General features: G+C 37.8%; 1 protein-coding gene across 2 annotated transcripts in view; it reads right to left on the minus strand.

The window, feature by feature from the left end:
- SYNRG (synergin, gamma) overlaps positions 1 to 20,484 on the minus strand; it is an 87,442-nt gene that overhangs the window by 32,696 nt on the left and 34,262 nt on the right. For both annotated transcript variants that reach the window (XM_008568065.1, XM_008568063.1), the window contains 3 exons: positions 7,280 to 7,398; positions 7,006 to 7,068; positions 699 to 1,646 (listed from right to left, as the gene is read on the minus strand). In XM_008568065.1, the coding sequence (XP_008566287.1) occupies positions 699 to 1,646; positions 7,006 to 7,068; positions 7,280 to 7,398 (1,130 nt within the window). The remainder of the gene's footprint in view (positions 1 to 698; positions 1,647 to 7,005; positions 7,069 to 7,279; positions 7,399 to 20,484) is intronic.

A 20,484-nucleotide genomic window follows, 5' to 3' on the forward strand; every position in this document is an offset into this window, starting at 1 on the left:
AATAAGATGTTATCAAACATTTTTTCAGAAAGTTAGTAGTTACCCTATCCTAGAATCTACAGATTTGTTACAACTCAGTACTTTCAGTAATAGAAGTAACACTGAAAACAGGACCTGGATTCCACTAAGACCACATGCCCTCCCTCCTTACCAAACCCTGACATACAGGACATCCATATAGGAGCTTTTTCCTTCTTCTCTTGAAGGAATGTGGCAAACTGCAATACAACTAGTTAGAAATTTTTACTTTCTTGGCCTAACCAGAGTCAGTTTCTGTAAACCAAACAGAATACTATATTGGCAACTGCTTAATATACCCAAGAGAAGAAAAAAAGAGAGGGGAACACTGATTTTGCTCATAGAAATGGAGGGAACATTGCTGACACTGCGAAAGTCTTTATAAAATTTCTGGCAATGTGGGGTTCATTTAGCAGTGAGTTTTTATTTACCTCTAACACCAAGTCGGTGTTAGAGTTAAAAAATTAAAATATTTTAGCGATCCAATCTAAGTTCCATAGTAGTCATAGTATCCATAGAATCGAATTTAACACTGCTTTAAGGAGACTGGCAACAAAGAGGTTAATTAGAAGTTCATAAAAGTGAAGGACCAGAGCCTTACTCTTCTGTAAATCAACACCAACAGAATCATCTATGAAATATACATCACCATCACCAGAGCAATCTAACCAATTCCTCACCTGCAGCAGGAGGATGCTGGCCACTAACTGTTGGTAAATCCAAAGAGCTATCAGACATGACATGCTTAAGATCTCCTCCCACATCAGCCAATTTCATGTCAAACTGAACAGAAAGTGCATCTTCCGAGTCCTCCTTGCCAACACTGCTGCCACCAATGGAAGGGAGATCCAAGGACTTCACTGAAGCAGAGTCTTCTTTGGTGTGTCTGAAAGCCACTGCTTTCTCTCCCAGGGATTTGTCCGAGTTCAAGGAAGAAAATTTATTGGAGTGGAAGTCAGCAAAATCATCATCACTTTTTCCTAAAGGAGTGTTATCTTTCAGGTCTTCAACACCTAGTCCAGATCCTTCCAGAGAAAGTTGTTTGAAGACATCATACTTGCTAGATGCAGCAGCTGGATTTTGTCCGCTTTTCCCTGTGCTGCCCGAGTTACTGGTTAGAGGAACAGGACTAGCTTCCTCTTTAAGGGCACCATATTTGTCATCTGCCTTTTGCTCAGATGAAACAGAGCTATTACTGAAAGCCATAAAATCTGCAAAGTCATCCTGTTCCCCAACAGATGCTGGACTAGAATATTCTCCAAAAAGGTTGAACTCTCCAAAATCATCAGCCAAACTAGAAGTTTTAGTTGATGTCAATGCTGCTGTAGCTGCAGCAGAACCTGTTGACGGTGGTCGTGTGGAGACTGATTTTGAAGTACTAAATGTAGCTGAAAAAGACAATGGCTTCTCACTGCTGCAATTAACTGAGGAAAACATATCTAGGTCTGCTAAGTTCAGAGGGTTTTTCACTTGTGTTTGTTGTTTCTGTTGTATAGTTCCTGAGGGGAAGGATGCTGGAAAACTTTTGTCTTTCATTGGTGGCTCTAGTGGTGATATACTATCGGCTGTTTTAAAATCAGTGAAACCATCATCAGTTCCTGTAGATCTGAATTCTGCAAAGCTTTCTCCTGAAAGAAAAAACCACATAAATAAGAATGCTGAACCAAAAACCACAAAATGCACAGCATATTAAATTGCAAGCATAATTTTATAGACTTTCCCCACTGGCTTGACATTATTTAATCACAGTTTAAACCGTATCCAACTACGTATTTGTTTCCACAGTGAAGTGTAGCGATATGGAAATATGTAAAAATCAATCTGAGAGTACCTATCAGTACCATTTTCATTTGCTCATGACTTTAGTGTGATATCTCCCCTAGTGCCAGATCCTTCAATTGGCCAAAAGCACCACTCTCAATACTTTTTCTTCCTGTGGCTAGCCAGTCAAGAATACAATAGAATAAGAAGTAGGTTCTGGAGGTTCTTGAAGAGAGGCATATTAAAATAGTGGTCCTAGGGCTGGCCGTTTAGCTCAGTTGGTTAGAGTAATAGTATTGATAACATTAAAGTCAAGGGTTTGGATCCCCATACTGGCCAGCTGCCAAAAAAATTTTTTTTAATTATAAAAATAAAATAGTGGCCATTTATTTTTTCTTATTTTTTATTTTTTTGAAAGATGACCAGTAAGGGGATCTTAACCCTTGACTTGGTGTTGTCAGCACCACGCTCTCCCAAGTGAGCTAACCGGCCATCCCTATATAGGGATCCGAACCCTTTGCCTTGCTGTTATTAGCACCATACTCTCCCAAGTGAGCCACGGGCCAGCCCCAAATAGTGGCCCTCTAAAGAAAAAACATGTTATGTGTTACATGTTACCAAAAAAAAAAAAAAAAAAAAAATCAGAGGTACCAATGAAGCATTATGAGAAATCTTGCACCTGATATTCAAGATGTACAGCACTTTGTTCAATTAGGGACCTTAAGATACTAAGTGGTCTTGTTCAAGTATATGGAAGCATTAATTTGAAGGGAACTTTGATGAAAATTTTTGAAAAGGTACCTACTTGTTTGCAAAGCATTCTGGCTAAGGGCATATTTTAAAGCAGCTCCTCCCCATATTCTCTTAACAAATAAGCTGAATCTTATAGAAAAATATCTGTGAGAAATTGGGCTTTTCTTGAAATCAGCCATCTCACTGTACCAATGAGCACTTATTCTTATTTATTAAAATCAAAGGGATTTGAATAAATACCAACTATCAGTTAAAGTCTCAGAGAATACAACTTAGACTATAGTTTATATTGTGTTATTATGAGGACAGGGTTACTGACAGAATTTTTTATTTTTTGGTTAGAGAAAAGAGGTACTAATGTACTTCTCATAAATAATTAATTGGACTCCATTAAGACACTGATAAAAATCTGGGCCTATGATTCTTAATACTGTTTCTATTCTTTATTATCATAGTAATGTTATCGCTCATAGGTATGATGTTAGGATGCAGATGATCTCAGTTTTTTAATAGTGTCTGAAGTTCTACCATAAAATCCACTAGGCTATACCAGTAATGAAAACCAGAGATAAACCAAATATAAATATAGCTGTACCAAACAACACCACTTACTTTTAAAAAATATGACTGCCATCTCTGGAGGTTTATAAATTAAAATGCAAGCTTTAATTTCCTCACCCATTTTTTTGAAATTCTACTTTTCCCCCAAAATGAGATATAGAAGCATAAGAACCATAAAAATGTTTTTAAAACCAAAATCCAATTCTTAAAATTGGCATATAAAATAAAGCAGGCTTTAAATATATTGTATTTGTATCATGATATATATACTTTGATATATCAGATGAAAAAAGCACTGAAAATAACAGAAATTGATTTTTCTTCCTAATCTTAGATATTTAGCCAATTCACCAGCATAATCCATCAACACAGAGAAATCCATCTAATATTATTAGGGAAGTTTTAGAAAAAGAGAGGAATGGCATTCAGATGTCCTGTAATTTATGTTTTAAAGACATACCACTAACAAAACTAAAGTCAATTTCACAAATTGACAGGAGAAATAGACGTAAAACTTTAAAAAATCACCCTAGAATTTTAGACAAGTATATCACTGATTATATTTGTATTATTTCTAAAAATAAAAAGGTAATAAGTAGCCAATTTTATCACATCCTAAATTTCAATGTGTTGCTTTGAAATATATGTGAAATTGACAAGTTTTGCTTTGTTATTTTTAAAAAGAAATCCCCACAGCAAACTAAACTTACTGATGAATTGTAAACTTTTCCATTAGAAATGTAAGCTGAGTCGAAGGGTTAAAAGGAAATAAAAATGGGTAGGTTTACAAGTTCAAAAACAGACGGAGTTTTTTGTCAAATAAATTAGTTGCAGTCACTAGAAGCATATTATTTCATGGGTAGCTTTTCAGTTAATTTCTGAATTCTTGTTTCATTCTCTAATTGTCACTTTTTAGGCCTGAAAAATCTCAAAAGAGACCACTTTTTGCTAAAACTTCAATAAAAAGGGTCACTTCTCTATATAGAACATTTTCCTCATCTACTTTAATTTATGGCTTAAACTGTAGAAGCAGAAAAAAGGAAGTATTATTAAACTCTGTCATTCAAGTAATCTAAGAAACTCACAGCTCTAAATACAATATAAGATTCCTCATAGATTCTAAGACACTAACATACTTTCATGAAGTCAAGTCAATGTATTTTTAATGATAGTATAAGAAAAGATATCACACCATTTAGGAGAATAAAACATATTCTCCTAAAATGAACGAAGTTGGCAACACTACTTGGAAGGCCTTAGAATTAAAATTAAGATAGGAATGACAGCAAGCAAACAAAAATTACAATTTGGAACTTTGTTAATAAAGTACTGAAAAAGGAGGACTAAGGTACTGCTTACATTTTGGTGGCATCATTGTCTTTCCCTATTGTCTTTTACAGCAATAACATACATATCATATGATCATTAATACCATATTATACAAAGAACCCTGATATTAAACCATGCTCTTTACTCCAAACTTGCCTTAGCCTGAGAGTTGATGAAAGCAATGCTTGGAGCAAATGAAAACAAGTCAAAAGTTCCTCAAAGATTTATCTTTGTACTCCCAGTGTCTGATACAGGCACTGAGGAAGAAATAGCTGAAACATGAGTTGATGAAAGCAATGCTTGGAGCAAATGAAAACAAGTCAAAAGTTCCTCGAAGATTTATCTTTGTACTCCCAGTGTCTGATACAGGCACTGAGGAAGAAATAGCTGAAACATCCTAAAGGAATGGATGAGATACAAGGAAACATTTCCAGAATCTAAGAGCTATAAGGGATTAAATATTCTTGTTAAGAGGTGAGTTTCTGGGCCGGCCACGTGGCTCACTCGGGAGAGTGCAGCACTGATAGCGCTGAGGCCGCGGGTTCGGATCCTATATAGGGATGGCCAATGTGCTCACTGGCTGAGTGTGGTGCAGACCACACTGTGCTGAGGGTTGCAAGGGGGCCAAGGGTTGCAATCCCCTTACTGGTCAAAAAAAAAAAAAAAAAAAAAAAGAGGTGGGTTTCCCTTTTTAGAGATGTACGTACAGTTCCTATCATACCTGTCTTACTTTCATATAATCTCGCCTACCCCACACAGAAGGGTGGAAATTCTTTTTTTTTTTTTTTTTTAAAGATGACTGGTAAGGGGATCTTAACCCTTGACTTGGTGTTGTCAGCACCACACTCTCCCAAGTGAGCCACGAGCCGGCCGAAGGGTGGAAATTCTTGTAAATGATTTTTGAAAGATGTGCCAAGTTTGAGCATTCAGTACATAAAGGTAGAACAGGGTACTGTTCCCATAAGGAAATCCTCATTAGAGATATACATTTCCTAGCATGCACAGTTAAGCTCTGGAAGACATAATTTGCAAATTATCATTCCATATTTCTTTCTACTCTATTTAAGCACTTCTATCTGAGAAGTTAACTGCACATGCACATAAACCTCTTTCTCTTCATCTTTCTTATTCAATTACAGCCAATCTTGAAAATCTTGAAAAGTGATGATTGAGTTGAATACAAAGTACAGTAACTGATCTCTCCTATTTCCTGGATGAGTGAGCAGATGATTAAATAGTGATGTTAGCATCCTTGACTATAGCCAAGCGAGCATTGTTTTGCTACTGCTTCTGTTTGAAATGATGCCATGTTTTGGTTGTGGGCCAAAGCTTTGAAATGCTACTTGGCATCCCTTTTCTCCCATGAAGCTCTCACCATTCAAACATGACAGATTTGGTTACTAGTTAGGTTGAGTCTTGCTTGCCTCCACTTGGTCATCTTTGTATTAATCCAATTTTTGGTTAGTGATTTTTAGCTGATGTTCATGAAGAGCACTGAATACTTGGAACTGTGCTACTAAAGAAAGGAAATCCTGTCTAAGAAGATGCATCTCTTTACCAGAGTTGGGGCATACCATCCTTTGGGCACACTTCTGCAAAAGTAGAATCAAGTCTCAATTAATGCCTTTATAATTGTATCCTCTAGTAGTATAGATAGATGTAAGACAGTACTATATCATACCTCTGTGAATGTAAAGTATCTTATACCTGTCTTATGACAGGTAGTAGTAATCGTGCTTCATCGGAGCTGTTTTTAATGACATTATTCTATTATGTTTTCTTTCCAGATGATAATTAAGAAGCTAAAAAAAAAAAATCATGCCCGGTACCACAACAGTAACAAAAAAAAATCTCGAAAAGTAAGTTACTGCCTTTTGCACAAGTTGTTACACTGCCAACAGTTCAAGTCTTGTCGAATGTTACAATAAATAAAATTAGACACAGCTCTCATTTGACACAGGAATATGATTTGGCTTACAGGCTTCTAGTGGAAGAGAACGTACTATCTTCAGAAAAAAATGCATTGATTTGGGATTTGCCCTACATTTTAGAAAATAATTCCTAATAACTAAAACACATTTGCTTCCTACACTTTCCAGAGATACAAAAAGGTAAGTCTTATCCCTCTTCCACAAGATAATCTCCCACCCTGTACTTATCAAAATATTAAACATAGTAGGGTACCCATTAAGGCTTTTTTGAATTAAAATATTTGCAGTTTGAATATCTATCATAAAAATCACTACCATACCATATTGTTTTACCTATTCCACTTTTTTTCTCCTAAACACACAAACACACACATCATAATATACAGGAATGTTGGGCCGAGCCCGTGGCGCACTCAGGAGGGAGCGGCGCTGGGAGCGCGGTGGCGCTCCCGCCGCGGGTTCGGATCCTATATGGGGATGACCGGTGCGCTCACAGCGCTCACTGGCTGAGAGCGGTGCGGCCGGTCTCAAAAAGGACAAAAAAAAAAAAATAATATACAGGAATGTTCAGGAGTGTCACTGAAAAAACCATCAAAAGTCTCTTTTATTAAAAATGGAAATAATTTACCCATTTAAGGGATTAAAAACTTACCTAAAGATTTATTTTCTGCTGGCTGTTCGAGTTCCCTGAAAGCACTATATTTATCACCAGGCTCTATGACAGAAAAGACAGAAGTTCAGTTAGGTTAGGAACCTTGAGAACACAGCTCAAGGAAGTATGGCAGATTGGGATAACCAAACCCACTTAACATGTGGTATAAGCATTTTACACATTTAACATAAAAGGCCACCACTCAAAACAAAGATTCATACAATTTAATTAAACGTTACATTCACAGGGTTATGAATCTACAAACTGGTTATACCTCCAAGTGGAACAGTATCTTCAGAGGTCTTGTCAGCTGCAATTCCTTTAAACACAGCATATTTATCCCGTGAAGCCAATGTTGTAGTTCCAGGAAGCGGCATCAACAAAGAAGGGGCACTAAAAGGGAAAAAGAAACATGTCTTAATGACCAGAACATTGAATCTTTCCCTTATCATCAAATAGGAGCTCAGAATTAAAATGCAAACGGGTACCTACTTAAAACTCATGGCACTCTGCTTTAAAAGTCAAATGGCTTAAAAACAATGTCCTTTTTCTTGAAAAAGAAAATTAAAACAGCAATAATTATTTAAATTAAACCAAGCAATAATTATTTTCTTGACAAACTGAAGAGGCGTTAGATCCATGTCAACCATTTAAGCATCTCTTTAAGCCATAATAACAATTGGAATGGCATTCGAAATAGATGATTAAAGAATGATGACCTCCTGCAATTTTAATTTAAGGCCCATAAAACCACAAAAGTGACCTGCTCCAAATATGTATACTCAATATTCTAAAATGAAATATGTTTAACCTTAATACAAATTACTCTCTAAAATGGGTTCAGAGTGCAGAGGTGGAATAGTCAAGATAAAAATCTATTCATGAAATGTTGTGTAAGCCAAGATGTAAATTGTTCTTTTTTGATCATATTGCATTGCTTACTGGCAGAAGTTTATACATCCGATAAGCAACAATACAGTTAACACAATTTGCATTTGTACAAGGATCATATCAGCAGTTCCAAGGATCCCTTCTGCAGTCCCAGAAGCTATCTTCGTAGCAAAACAATAATCACGTTACTTCAAAATTAGATAAAGATACTTTTGCCTGTGGGCATATTTCTCCCTGAATGGAAAAACTGTAATGAGTAGTATCTGTGTGAGTAATTCTTGGAAGGCTTAAACACATACTTTAAAAAGCATTGCTTTCCCTCCCTCCTTATCAGACCCAGGCAGCTCCCTGGAAGAACAATCTTTACATATGAATGATTACATTTCACCAGTAGTTTGTGTCATTCAATACCACACACACATATTATATAAATGGATTTCTATTGAGTTCTTTGCCCTGGAGCAAAAATCTTTCCACAGTCGTTTAAATCTTCTTATCAGTGGCCTACAAGCAAGGTAAAATCCAGGCTCTGTCACCTGCATGCTAATGGGAGTCCACAAGGCTTTAAGACTTAGTTCCATCAAATATTATAATTTCACATCACTTCCGAACAGCTGCTACATATCTGATTGTGACAAATGTAATAGGTGATCATCTACACATTATACTTGTAGGTGGATTTTTTTTCCCCCACCACTATACTAGGTTTGTGGGTGGATTTTTAAATTAAACTCAGCTCACTGTACAAAATGTTATATAGGAATAAAGGTAATTAGTGTCTTATGAAAAAACCACAAAGTTGAATGATCTATTTGTTTTTCATGACCCTACAACTTTAGCTAAGGTCTTTTAAAGCTCATTGCTAAAATCTTCCTTCTAAATATGACATTTAATTGAATATTAACTTTAAAATTATATTCACAGAATTGGAAAAAAATAGAAGATATTCAGGGTAATGAAGTATTGCTGATTGAAGTCAACAAAATAAAATTCCATTAAAAAAAAGCTATGACTCAGACTGTAATTTCATGCATACTGCAAATGAATATTTCATTCCAGTTCTTTCTCTGAGGTTATTATTTAAAAAAAAAAAAACCACTGTGATCACCATTAAAGTGTTTATGCCAGTTATATACAGTAGTTATAATCTGTTCCAAACACGAAAACAGTTATTTCTACTCTTTAACACTAATGAAAGTACTCAAGTGAGAGAGGCGTATTGTTTTAAAATGTAAGAACCTACATTCTATTGAAAGGCAAGACTGAAACAATCTGGCCACCCCAAAAAATATTTTGCTTTTTCTCTAGCAAATCCATTTATGTTTTACAATCACTCCATATTAGCTGTGGCAGATGGTTTTACTTAGTTGCTCACCCTGGTAAGTACATACATGTTGGGAAAATAGAGTAATTTAATCAGACCCCCTCGCCTCGGGGCAGGTTGTGTGGGTGTAATGTGCGTGGGCGGCGCCAGGACTTGGCTGGCATCTGCCTCAGGCGACCACTCACTGGCCACACTCCGCAACCTACGGCTTCCAAGGACCTGTTTGCCACTTACCTAGCTCATAGACCTGTGTGTGAGGGGTCTGGTGACCCAGCCTGGCGTGTGAGAGGTCTGGGGACCCAGCCTGGTGTGCGAAGGGTTTGTGACCCAGTCTGGTGAATGGGCTTGAGGGGTCTGTGAGCTCCAGATCCAGCCCTAGCCGGTCAATTGGCCCACTCGGCAGAGCTACGGGCAGGTAAAAGAGCGCCACAATACATTTAAAAAGAAATATTTCAAACTCAGCAAAATAAACTTACCAATCCCAAACCCCTGTACCTTAACCTTTTTCAACTTTCTATCATCAGTGCCCCATGTCTGCTTTGTTGATTGCTCTAGACTCCCCAGTGCCTGGCACACAGTAAGTATTTTCTGAATGGACAACTAGACAATATTGCTGTCTTCCAGACCTCCTTTCACATCTTAGAGGCAGGCTCAATTGCCGTCTCTCCTTTGACTTTGACATCCAGTTCAACACCAAGTCCAACCAGCTTCTCAGCTATGAACTGTTCAGTGTCTATAAGTCTAAACCTCTCATCATCTCACAACAGGATTACCACAGCAGCTGAATTAATCCCACACACAGCAGCAACAATCACTTTCAAAGTCACTTCTTATTCCTAAAATGCTTTATAGATTATGTCACAATCATAAAGCATCCCACAACTGGTAGTGCCCTTAACTAATGTCATTTTCTCACGGACTAACAATGCTCTCTACCCCAGTCTACTTCTAACATCTCACTTGTCTTTTCATCTTCTGACAAACAGTGCCCATTTTCTGCTTAAAAATACTGCATAAAGTAGTCTCACCTAGGCTCAGCTATTCATATCATGATTTAACACATCTTTTATTTATTTATATTTTTAATTTCTAAACATTTTTATTTCAAATCTCTTCATCTCTCACCAAAAAGACATGGGTTGGTTCACAAGCATAAAAAGGAAATACAAACACAAGAGTCAAATGTCTCCCACACTGACCCTTACAAAAAAACTGGGAATTGTACATGGGTTTCCAAACAGGACCTGCAGCAGCTAATGTCCCTTTACAAGAGTCAAACATCTCTATTTTTACAGAATATACAGACATCCCATTCTGGAACTAATTTACAGGGACATCCCAACACCCACCCCCTCTTGCCCCAGAAAAATAACAGAACACACCCAGAGTGCATTTGTTTTGTTTATATCAAAACATCTTTCTCGTTCCCCATCCCATTTAGATTGGCCTGCAAGCCTATTTTAACCATTTAGTAATTTTTTATAGTTTATGAAAATAAATTATACAGCAACTATTTTAATAAATTAAGCACAAAAAGGGAGACTAAAGGAGGAAAACTGAACGGCAAGACAAAAGCCAGGCCACACTTTGGCCTGGAGGACAGCAAGGATGGCTAAAGAGGACAGAAGTGGTTACAGGTGTATGTGGCCTCTCTTCTGGTGAAGAACTGGCAACCACCCTGAGCCCAGAATGACATCCCTCTTTATTGAATTTCTTAAAAATGACCAAAAATGTATGGCAGCGGCTGTGCCATGGGTAGCACCAGTTTGGGCATTCCAATGATCAGCCTACCACAGAGCAGTGCCTGGATCCTGCTTGTCCCTTGGACAAGGTTCCGGGCCCAACAGTCAGGGGCACGCCCCTGTTCAAGCGAGCACTAGGGATGCAGTAGTTTGACCAGCCCTCCTGCTCCACCAGAGCTGGTTAGGGAGCTAAGGATGCAGCTTGAGTAGGGCTGTGTGGTTTGTAATTATCCTGGATTCTGATGAAGAGTGCCCTAAGTTTTCCTTACACTCCACCTTCAGGAGCAACTACTATCACAGTCCAGCTGCTACCAAACACTTACATCTTCCCGCCACGGCTGGCTGCTCTTTGCCTGCCTCTTGGTGTCTCTCGGCACTGCTGAGGGAAGGGGGTAGGAGAGAGAAAAGAGCAGTTCCAGGTACCATCTAAGACCCTCTGAAGATGCAAAGGGAGTGAAGGCATGTCATAAACTCAGCAAGCAGGACTGGCTTCCTTGGAGGTAGGTAGGAATGGGAAGGGATAGGAGAAGGTGTAGAGAGGATGGGAAGGGAAACAAGAACTGGGTGACACCTACCAGGAAGGTGAAGAAGCAATGGAAAGGACAAAGACAACATGAAATCTGCACGTAAAGGAAGGTCTTTCTCTGGCAGATTAGAGAATCAATATTTTAAATGTAACTCCTGGGCTGGCTGGTTAGCTCAGTTGGTTAGAGCAACACCAAGGTCAAGGGTTTGGTTCTTCTTATCAACCAACCACTAAAAAAAAAAATACATACAACTTCTTACTCTATTTTTTTAATTGCAGTACCGGAGTCCCTAGTGCCTGTCTCTATGAGTGAGTGCCCCATCTCACTCTTCCCGACTCTGTTCTCCAGTTTCTAAAGGCTGCCTTTCACTCTGTGCTGAACATGAAGGCCCCAATATCAAACAGGATATAGGATCTATGACAGGGACTTGCAGATGACTTCTGTGGCCCAATAATCCTATAGCTAACATAGTGGGGAGGGGAGGGCACACATTTCCTTTTTTTTTTTTTTAATAAAAAAGGTTTTACTCTCCAGGAGCAAATAAATCATTTGAATTACTGATAAACACTGCTGCAGTGAAAAGAAAGATGTCTACATGTAGACAACAGCACAAATTCAGTATAAGAACAGCTGTGTTAACGATTAGAGATAAAAATCACTTATCCATTCCCCCCATTCCCACAAACCAAAACCAAAAGGATTCCCATAGGGAAAATGTCAAACTCAAAAGCTCCTCCCTTACGGACAGGGGCATGTCATTTTCTAAAACACAGAAAACAAATGCTGGGTCTACCCCCAAAGAAGATGCTCTCAATACCTCAACTGATGGCAAGCAAGACTTGTGCAAATGAAGACACAGACACACACACACAAGACTTCTGCAAATGAAGACACACGCACGCACACACACACATGCACACACACATGCCCACTCACATGCACAGACTCTCAGACCTCCTTCAACTGATGGCAAGCAAGACTTGTGCAAATGAAGACACAGACACACACACACAAGACTTCTGCAAATGAAGACACACACACGCACACACACACATGCACACACACATGCCCACTCACATGCACAGACTCTCAGACCTCCTTTCAGCAGCCATAAAGCTACATCCTAGTGTCTAGTCCTCTAACTTCTGGGCTCAAAAGCTAAGGGAGAGGCAGCAGGGAAGGGGAGGATCTAACTTAAGGAAAAAGTTCTTCTCATCCCCACTTCCTGCTGGGACCAGAGAGCTTAAAGAAGGCTCTGTTCTTCTGGGGGCCCAGAGACAAGGGCTGACAAGGCTGGCACCCGAGGGCACTTCTGGCACTATTCCAGTCTCTCACACCTGGATCTGGGAACCCTAACCACCTCCCTTCCCCAGTTCTTCCTAAATGCACATTGTAGGGATGTTTGCAGCTATCTCTATGTAATTCTCAACCTTAAAAAGTGGCTTACATAGTCAGCCTAAGTGAAAAGTAGGAAAGAAGGAATGAGTACGAACTGTGGAGTTGAGCTCCCTGCCAAGCCTTTCTTCTCAGGAGGCTGGTGCAGCTGTCCATAGCTCACATTCCAGGGTGTTACATTTGCTTTAACTAGGCACAGGCAGACAATCAGGCCAAGATCCTCACCAAAGGTCTTAAACTGCTTTAAGAGCCAGTTGTCACTCACTTAACTAGTCCCCCACACCAAAGCCCCTGCCTCCTACTCCTGTGCTCCTAACACAGCACATGCATTCTAATAACAGCAAGCTGTAGCAGAAGTTGTCACTAGCTAACATTGGTTCACACCCATCCTGAGAAAGGTTACAGTAAATCAGTCATGAACTAGTGAAGGTTATACATGCAGGGCCTGAGGGTACTGACATCACCCGACCACAGCTTAGAAATCAACGATGGGTCCACAGAAGTGAGGGCCATTTCCAGTTTGTTAACACAGCTTTTAAAATAAGTTCACAATATGGAATACAGATGATCATAAACTAGGGAATTCATTACATATATACACTTAAGGACTAATCCTGAGAGCTTTATCAGATAACATAAATACCCAGATAAAACTAAAACTCTTTAGAGCAGGAGCTGTAGGTTTTGCTTCTATACTTCTCATGCTTACCCCAGTGTCTGGCATATAGCAGATGCTAAATAAATATTTGCTGAATTATAAATGAACAGTGACTATAGATTCTTAGATATAAGCAAAATACTTTCATGCAAGGAAAGCATGGATGCAGTCAAGTTAGAACCGTAAAAGGAACACCTGCAAGGAATGGCACATTATGTAAGTAAACTATTACGTGGAGATAACGCCACACAAAACTGCTAATACCCCATATATCTCAGATCTGGCCACCACCTTAAAACTTCCTACCCCCAAATTTTAATTTCATCTATTGTGAAAGTTTTTTCCCCAGAGGAATGAACCACCAATTTGATATATTCAGTTTATGACTCACATATTATATTCACCCAACAAACCTTTGTTAATTCTACATCATGGGCCAAGCACTACATACATGAACATAAAAGATTGTTTTCAGGTTCTTACATCTCAGTGAGGGAACAGTCAAATAAACCAGTAATTGTAATTAGGGCACAGATATTCATAAAGTACTATGGCAGTAGAGAAGGAGGGGCCCTTAACTCATCTTGGAGGTGGAGAATGATAGAGAGAGGTGAGGAAAAATTTCCTATATTTAGCTGATATTTGAAATGGAACTAGAATTAACTATAGAGAGAACAGGTTGAAGAAAACAGAATGTGCAAAGGGTAGGAGCTTGAAAGAGCCTGGTCAGTCTGAAGTCATTTTGGCATGGCTGGAGTATAAGCTGTGGGGAAACAGCAAGAGTAGGGAGACTAGGTCACACCAAGCAGAGCTGACACAGTTGACAGTGGTAAAGGAGAGAGGATGGAGCCAAAAACAAATAATATTTCTAATTTGGTGACTGGATATGGTGATACTGTTCACCAAGGAAGGGAACGATGATTTAACAAATTTTTATTTGGGCTTAAGAAGCAAAATAATGAATTTAATTTTATGCAGTGAATTTGAGATGCCTTGAGTCATTCAGATACGGATGCTTAGATGGCAGTAGGACATATAAAATTTGCTCAAAGGAAGAGATATGGAATAGAAATATGATTATGTGTCTATAACGTCAACAGTACATGTGCTGGTGCAGTGGTCTTGGAAATTCCAATGCTCTACAGTCACATCCCTCATATGTTTCTTCCATATGTTCCTTATATGTGTTTGATGATGTATTTTTAAAATCAGGAGAATAACCTCTTTTATTAATGTGTAAGTCTCTATAATGACCATCCCTTAGTCCTTGTTACAGTGTATATGAAGTGTATTATTTTTAAAATCAGGAGAATAACCTCTTTTACTAATGTGTAAGTCTCTATAATGACCATCCCTTAGTCCTTGTTACAGTGTATATGAAGTGTATATGACTAGTGTATACAGTGTATATGACCAAGAAATAATTGGTTAAAATGGAAGAGATGAGGAAAATTGCACAAACAAGAAGAGAAGAGAAATAGAAGATGTACTCTGACAAAAACAAATTCCAAAAATAAAACCAAAGAAATTCATATTGCTTACTCAAAGTCTGGTGTGTTCACCCTGTGGAAGAAGTATCTAAATAATTTTTTAAAAAATGAGATGGAAATGTGTTGACAACGTACTGACTGAATCAGTTATTGTACTTAAAGGTTAAGCTGACACATAAAACACTGCAGAAATGTTTATACAACTGTCTATGAAAACAAACAAACAAAAATCTGAAGGCCTAAAAGCCACTGATGTCAAATATAAGAGAGAAATGAACAACTATATTTAGAGTTCTGAATTATGACTTCTATGGTAAATCAACAGTACATTATATTACAAAAAATATATAAAATTATTTGCTCCTGCCTAGAAAGCTTTTCAACAGTCGAAGCCCTAGATTAACACAAGAACATGAAGCCATCACTGCACAGGTATGAGTACTTAGTAGCTATAATAAATCAGGTTTAGCACAGCCCCAAACATTGACAAGCAGGTGTGTATTGGGAGGAAATGGCAGGAGCTGAAGATTAAGGTGAACAAAAGGGAGAGAAGTTCGAAGAGTAAAAGTATGAATAAAGAGTAAGGAGTCTTAATTTTTAAATTTTTCTTACTTATACTTAGGTTTCTTATTGTGGATGCCTCTTAATGATTAAATAAAATGTTAAATATGTTCATCTCTTTTCTACCTGTTTCCATGCTGGGAATTATTTGTTTTTGAAGAAGCAGGCAACTCCTGAAAATCACTGAACGAGTCATCAAGGGATCCTGACTTAGAAGCATCTTGAAAATCCTGGAAGTCGTCTTCTTCTGGCTTTACCACCTAGGTTTATAGAGGACATTTAAATAGAAAGCACCAAATTGATAAAACAAGTAAATGACAAATCTCCAACTGTCAACCTCAAAAAATACCTTTTAAATATCTCAACTTAGGTACAACTACCTCATTTTAGAAGAACACATTTTAGCTATAACATCGATTTAAGGGCTTAAGGCAGAAACCTCATTTTGTGTTTTTAGATATTCTCTGGTACAAATGGCAAAAGACTAGTTTAAAGAGCTAATCTACACATTTTCAAAAATAGCTGTATCATATTTATTGGGCTACTGAGATCCTACCATCTTTAAGAAACATTTTATGGGCTGGCCTATGGCTCACTTGAGAGAGTGTGGTGCTGATAACACCAAGGCAAAGGGTTCGGATCCCATATAGGGATGGCTGGTTAGCTCACTTGGGAGAGCGTGGTGCTGACAACACCAAGTCAAGGGCTAAGATCCCCTTACCGGTCATCTTTTTAAAAACATAAATAAATAAAATAAAAAACATTTTATGCATGCCTGTAAATTACAAAAGTGACATCAGCTCATCATAACCAACCATATACATGTATAAAGTAAATAGTGAACACTGACTCTTAATCCCATGCTCCAGAAGTGAGTACTGTTAACAGTTCATTTGTTTTATAGAAAAACGAGCTTATACTATATTGTTCTGTACTTTTTTTTTTTTTCCTTTTTGTCTTTTTTCGTGTCCGGCAACGGATCGCAACCCTCAGTGTCGCGCCCGTACCGGACTGGGACCGGCAACAGATCGCAACCCTCGGTGTTGCGCCCACACCTCGCTCAGCGGGAACCGGTCTGTATGTGGGATCCGAACCCTCGGCGGGAGCGCCGCCGCGCTCCCAAGCGGCGCACTGTAGCAGTGCGCCACCGGGCCGGCCCCTTTCAATGAACTTTTTAAAGTATCCTCGCTCGTATCAGCTTAGAGTATATATAGGGAAGAGTCCTTAGACTAAAGAACAAGTTGTATGAATGTCTGCACCACTTTTTCCTTATCTGTTTATTAAGATGATATTGAAATATCTTTCCAAAGTTTCCATTTAATCTTAAATTTCTTTTCTTTTCTTTTCTTTTCTTTTCTTTAACATGAACATCTTTCCATGTAGATCTATCTCATTCATTTTAATGATTAGTTAACCACTGTATGGATGAAATGAAATTTATCTAAACTTTCTCCTTCTGATGGATGTTTATCTATTTCCAATTTTTTACTCTAATCAGCAATATTACAACAAATAGTCTTGTATATCTTTGCTAATTTGAGTTACTATTTTTCTGGAATAGATCCCTAATAGTGTGACTGCCAGGTCAGAAGATACAAACTTGTAAAATTTTGATAGCTATTGCCAGGCCTGCCTTCCAAAAAGGTTGTACCAATAAATCTACACAGTATATTAGTTACTTTTCCCCTACGTTTTCAGTTACAGTATTATTCATTTAAAAATTTGTTGCTAATCTGAGAAATGAAAAATAAACTGAAGTATTTTAGTTTAACATATCCCTGGGGCAAAAAGGTGCCCAGACTCACTTCGGGGATTATTTGGAATACGCACAGCTTCTCCATTTACCTGATTCGCAGCGTAAGCTGGCATGAAGCCACTAGAAGTCTGGGCTGCAGCTCCACTCACTGGTCCAACAAGGTTAATGCCCATGACTGGCTGTCCGAGGCTGAGAGGCATGGAGCTTGCAGGGCCTGAAGTTATCACAGTCGGCTGACCCACTGGGGTAGGCAGAGTCATAGGAAAGCCACTTAAAGTTGGAATAGGAGCTGCTGGGAACTGGTTTAAAGCATCAGGACTCATGGCAGGAACGCCCCTCTACACAGAAAAAGAGGTAACGGAAACATTTTAGGAGATTGCAAACCATATACAATCCATATCTGGCAAAGAGAGATCTAAAGGTAAAATCTGTAGCCTGCATGTTTCACTCTGACTCTCCCAAAACTCATGAATTTGATACAAGAAAAAAGTTATAAGATTAATACAAACCTAATACTTAGCAAAAAAACGGCCAACACATAACACTTGTGACATTTTCCTTCTATGACAAGTTTGGTTAATTTGCTATGATCAAATCATTTAAAATGATTTTATAAAACATTATTAAATCAAATACTTTATCTATATCTAAGAAATTTCAAACAAGAACTTCAAAGGAGTAATTTCACCTATTACTAATTTTCAAGTTCAGAAGAATACAGTTAGTCCAGAGAACGTTAACACATTAAAAAGTCTTCAAAGAAATATTTGCTAGTATGTACATCATATAAACCACACATTTTTGAAGTACAGTATCCTGAAAATAACCTAAATGTTAACATACAAGAAGTTCTACAACGTTGCAGTAAAAAAGGATTCATATTCTTTCAATTTATATTAAAAAGTTATTTGATCTAACTTAAGAAACATTGTCTACCTGTGTTACTGCTATCATGGCGAGAACGGTATAAAGTTCTTCTTTAGTAAGTTTGCCAGGTGTAGTTCGATTAGCTAAGGCCCATATTTGTCCAAGAGTTTCCCTGGGAAGTCCAGATGACATCAGAATGGGATAAAGTTTAGCAGTATCTATTCCAGTTGGACTCAATGTGGTTTCTAAAATTTTCTTGTACGCATCTATTAAAGGAAAGACCAGATTACAAATGTAAACACATTACAAGTGATTGACATTTTCGTCAGTATTGGAATACAAGAATAATCAATCTTAAATCAAACTGCTTTAATAGAACTGAAGCCATGTCAAGGTTTGAACTGCTATATTTTCAACTGGAAATATCCAGCAGACATTTAAGGTCTGGAGCTTAGAAGAAAGGTTGGAGCTGGTTCTAAAGATGAAGATTTAGGACTAAAGGTAAGATACGGTCTTATAATTCAGTAAAAGATTGTAACAACAATAAGGTGGAGGTGGCATAAGCAGATGCCATGGACTTTAAAAGACAAGTTGTAAAGTAATGATGGTAGGAACAATTTAAAAACAGCCACAGGAAGCAAGAATTATACCACTAACACCCTTCTCCTGACCCAGTGAATTAGAGGCTGTGAGAAAAAACACCATTTGAGAAGGTGCTATGGAAATACAGCCTTCAGGGAAAGACCCAGTTTCAGTTAAGGTGAGGAAACAGAACAAGTGTTTTTTAAAAAGAAACTGTTGGTGAGTTTTTCACAACACAGGTTTTCCAAAGACAAAGTGGGAAGGGCTGTTAGAGGTAGGGTTGTCATATAAAATAAAGAATGCCAACATTGCACAAGGCATACTTATAACAAACAATTATTTGCTGCTTACCTGAATTTCAAATTTAACTGGGTGACCTGTATGTTTATTTGCTAAATCTGGCAAGCCTAGTTAGAGGAGTTGTTTTTTTTTTGTTTGTTTGTTTTTTTAAACGATGACCGGTAAGGGGATCTTAACCCTTGACTTGGTGTAGTCAGCACCACGCTCAGCCAGTGAGCTAACTGGCCGTCCCTATATAGGGATCCGAACCCGCGGCCTTGGTGTTATCAGCACCACTCTCCCGAGTGAGCCACCGGCCGGCCCTACAGGAGTTGTTGAGAATGAAAGTGAGTAGGGATACGAGAAAAATGTTTAAAACAAAAATTTTACATCAGGATTATAAATATGGATTATGGATTAGTAGACTGGCCATAAAAACACATATTTTGATTAGGAAAATAGGCATGAATATATGTTTGGAAGAAGGAGGGAGAAAGCAATACAAACTGGTAGAAAATGGATAAAACTCCAAAATATACTAAGATTTAGATTTTGCTTGTTTGTTTGGTTTGAGGACAGAGAAGAGGAAAAAATGCAAACTCTTTAATGGGTAGTTGGAAGAAACCCTATTACTTTTATGTATAATAGAAGTTCCATATGGTTTTGGGAATAACTAGCCTTTCAGTTTGTAATTATGTGATTATGATAAAAAGTAAACATTATCAGTTTCTTCCAAAAAGAATTTCAGCTACAGGGCTGGCTGGTTAGCTCGGCTGGTTAGAGCATGGTATAGATAACACCAAGGTCAGGGATTCGAATGTTCATACCGGCCAGCCACAAAAAAAGAAGTTCAGCTACAGAAATCTTGCATGAGTTTTTTTTTAGTCAAGTGTAGAACTACTTTAGTCTATGACCAATCTAGAAAACTGAAGCTCTAATGAAAGTTACCGTTAATTTTCAAGGTGTTGGTAAAGTACGGTAAATGAAACAAGTTATATTAAGATTAACATATGCTGCTCTAATAGTCATTCTATGCACACCAATCATGGCTTAAATAGACTATTTCCTTATATCAATTGAGCACTATCACAAAATGTACTTTAGTGATTTTCTTTGGCTCAGCAGTAATAACATACATACAGAAAAAAATAAACATCATCATCCAATGTAGAAATAGATGACACATAGTCTTTTAGTTCATACAGTATCACATGACAAATAAGTCATAAAAAGAATATTTTAAAAAATATAAATGAATCATTAAGAGTTCAGGAAACTACAACAAACAAATGAGTACAATTCTTGATAATTTATTAATATTTCTGAAATAAATTTTTTTTTTTTTTTTTTTTTTTTTTTTTTTTTTTTTTTGTCCGGCAACGGATCGCAACCCTCAGTGTTGCCCCC

This window comes from Galeopterus variegatus, unplaced genomic scaffold (assembly GCF_000696425.1).
Source record: "Galeopterus variegatus unplaced genomic scaffold, G_variegatus-3.0.2 Scaffold372, whole genome shotgun sequence".
Lineage (NCBI taxonomy): Eukaryota > Metazoa > Chordata > Mammalia > Dermoptera > Cynocephalidae > Galeopterus > Galeopterus variegatus.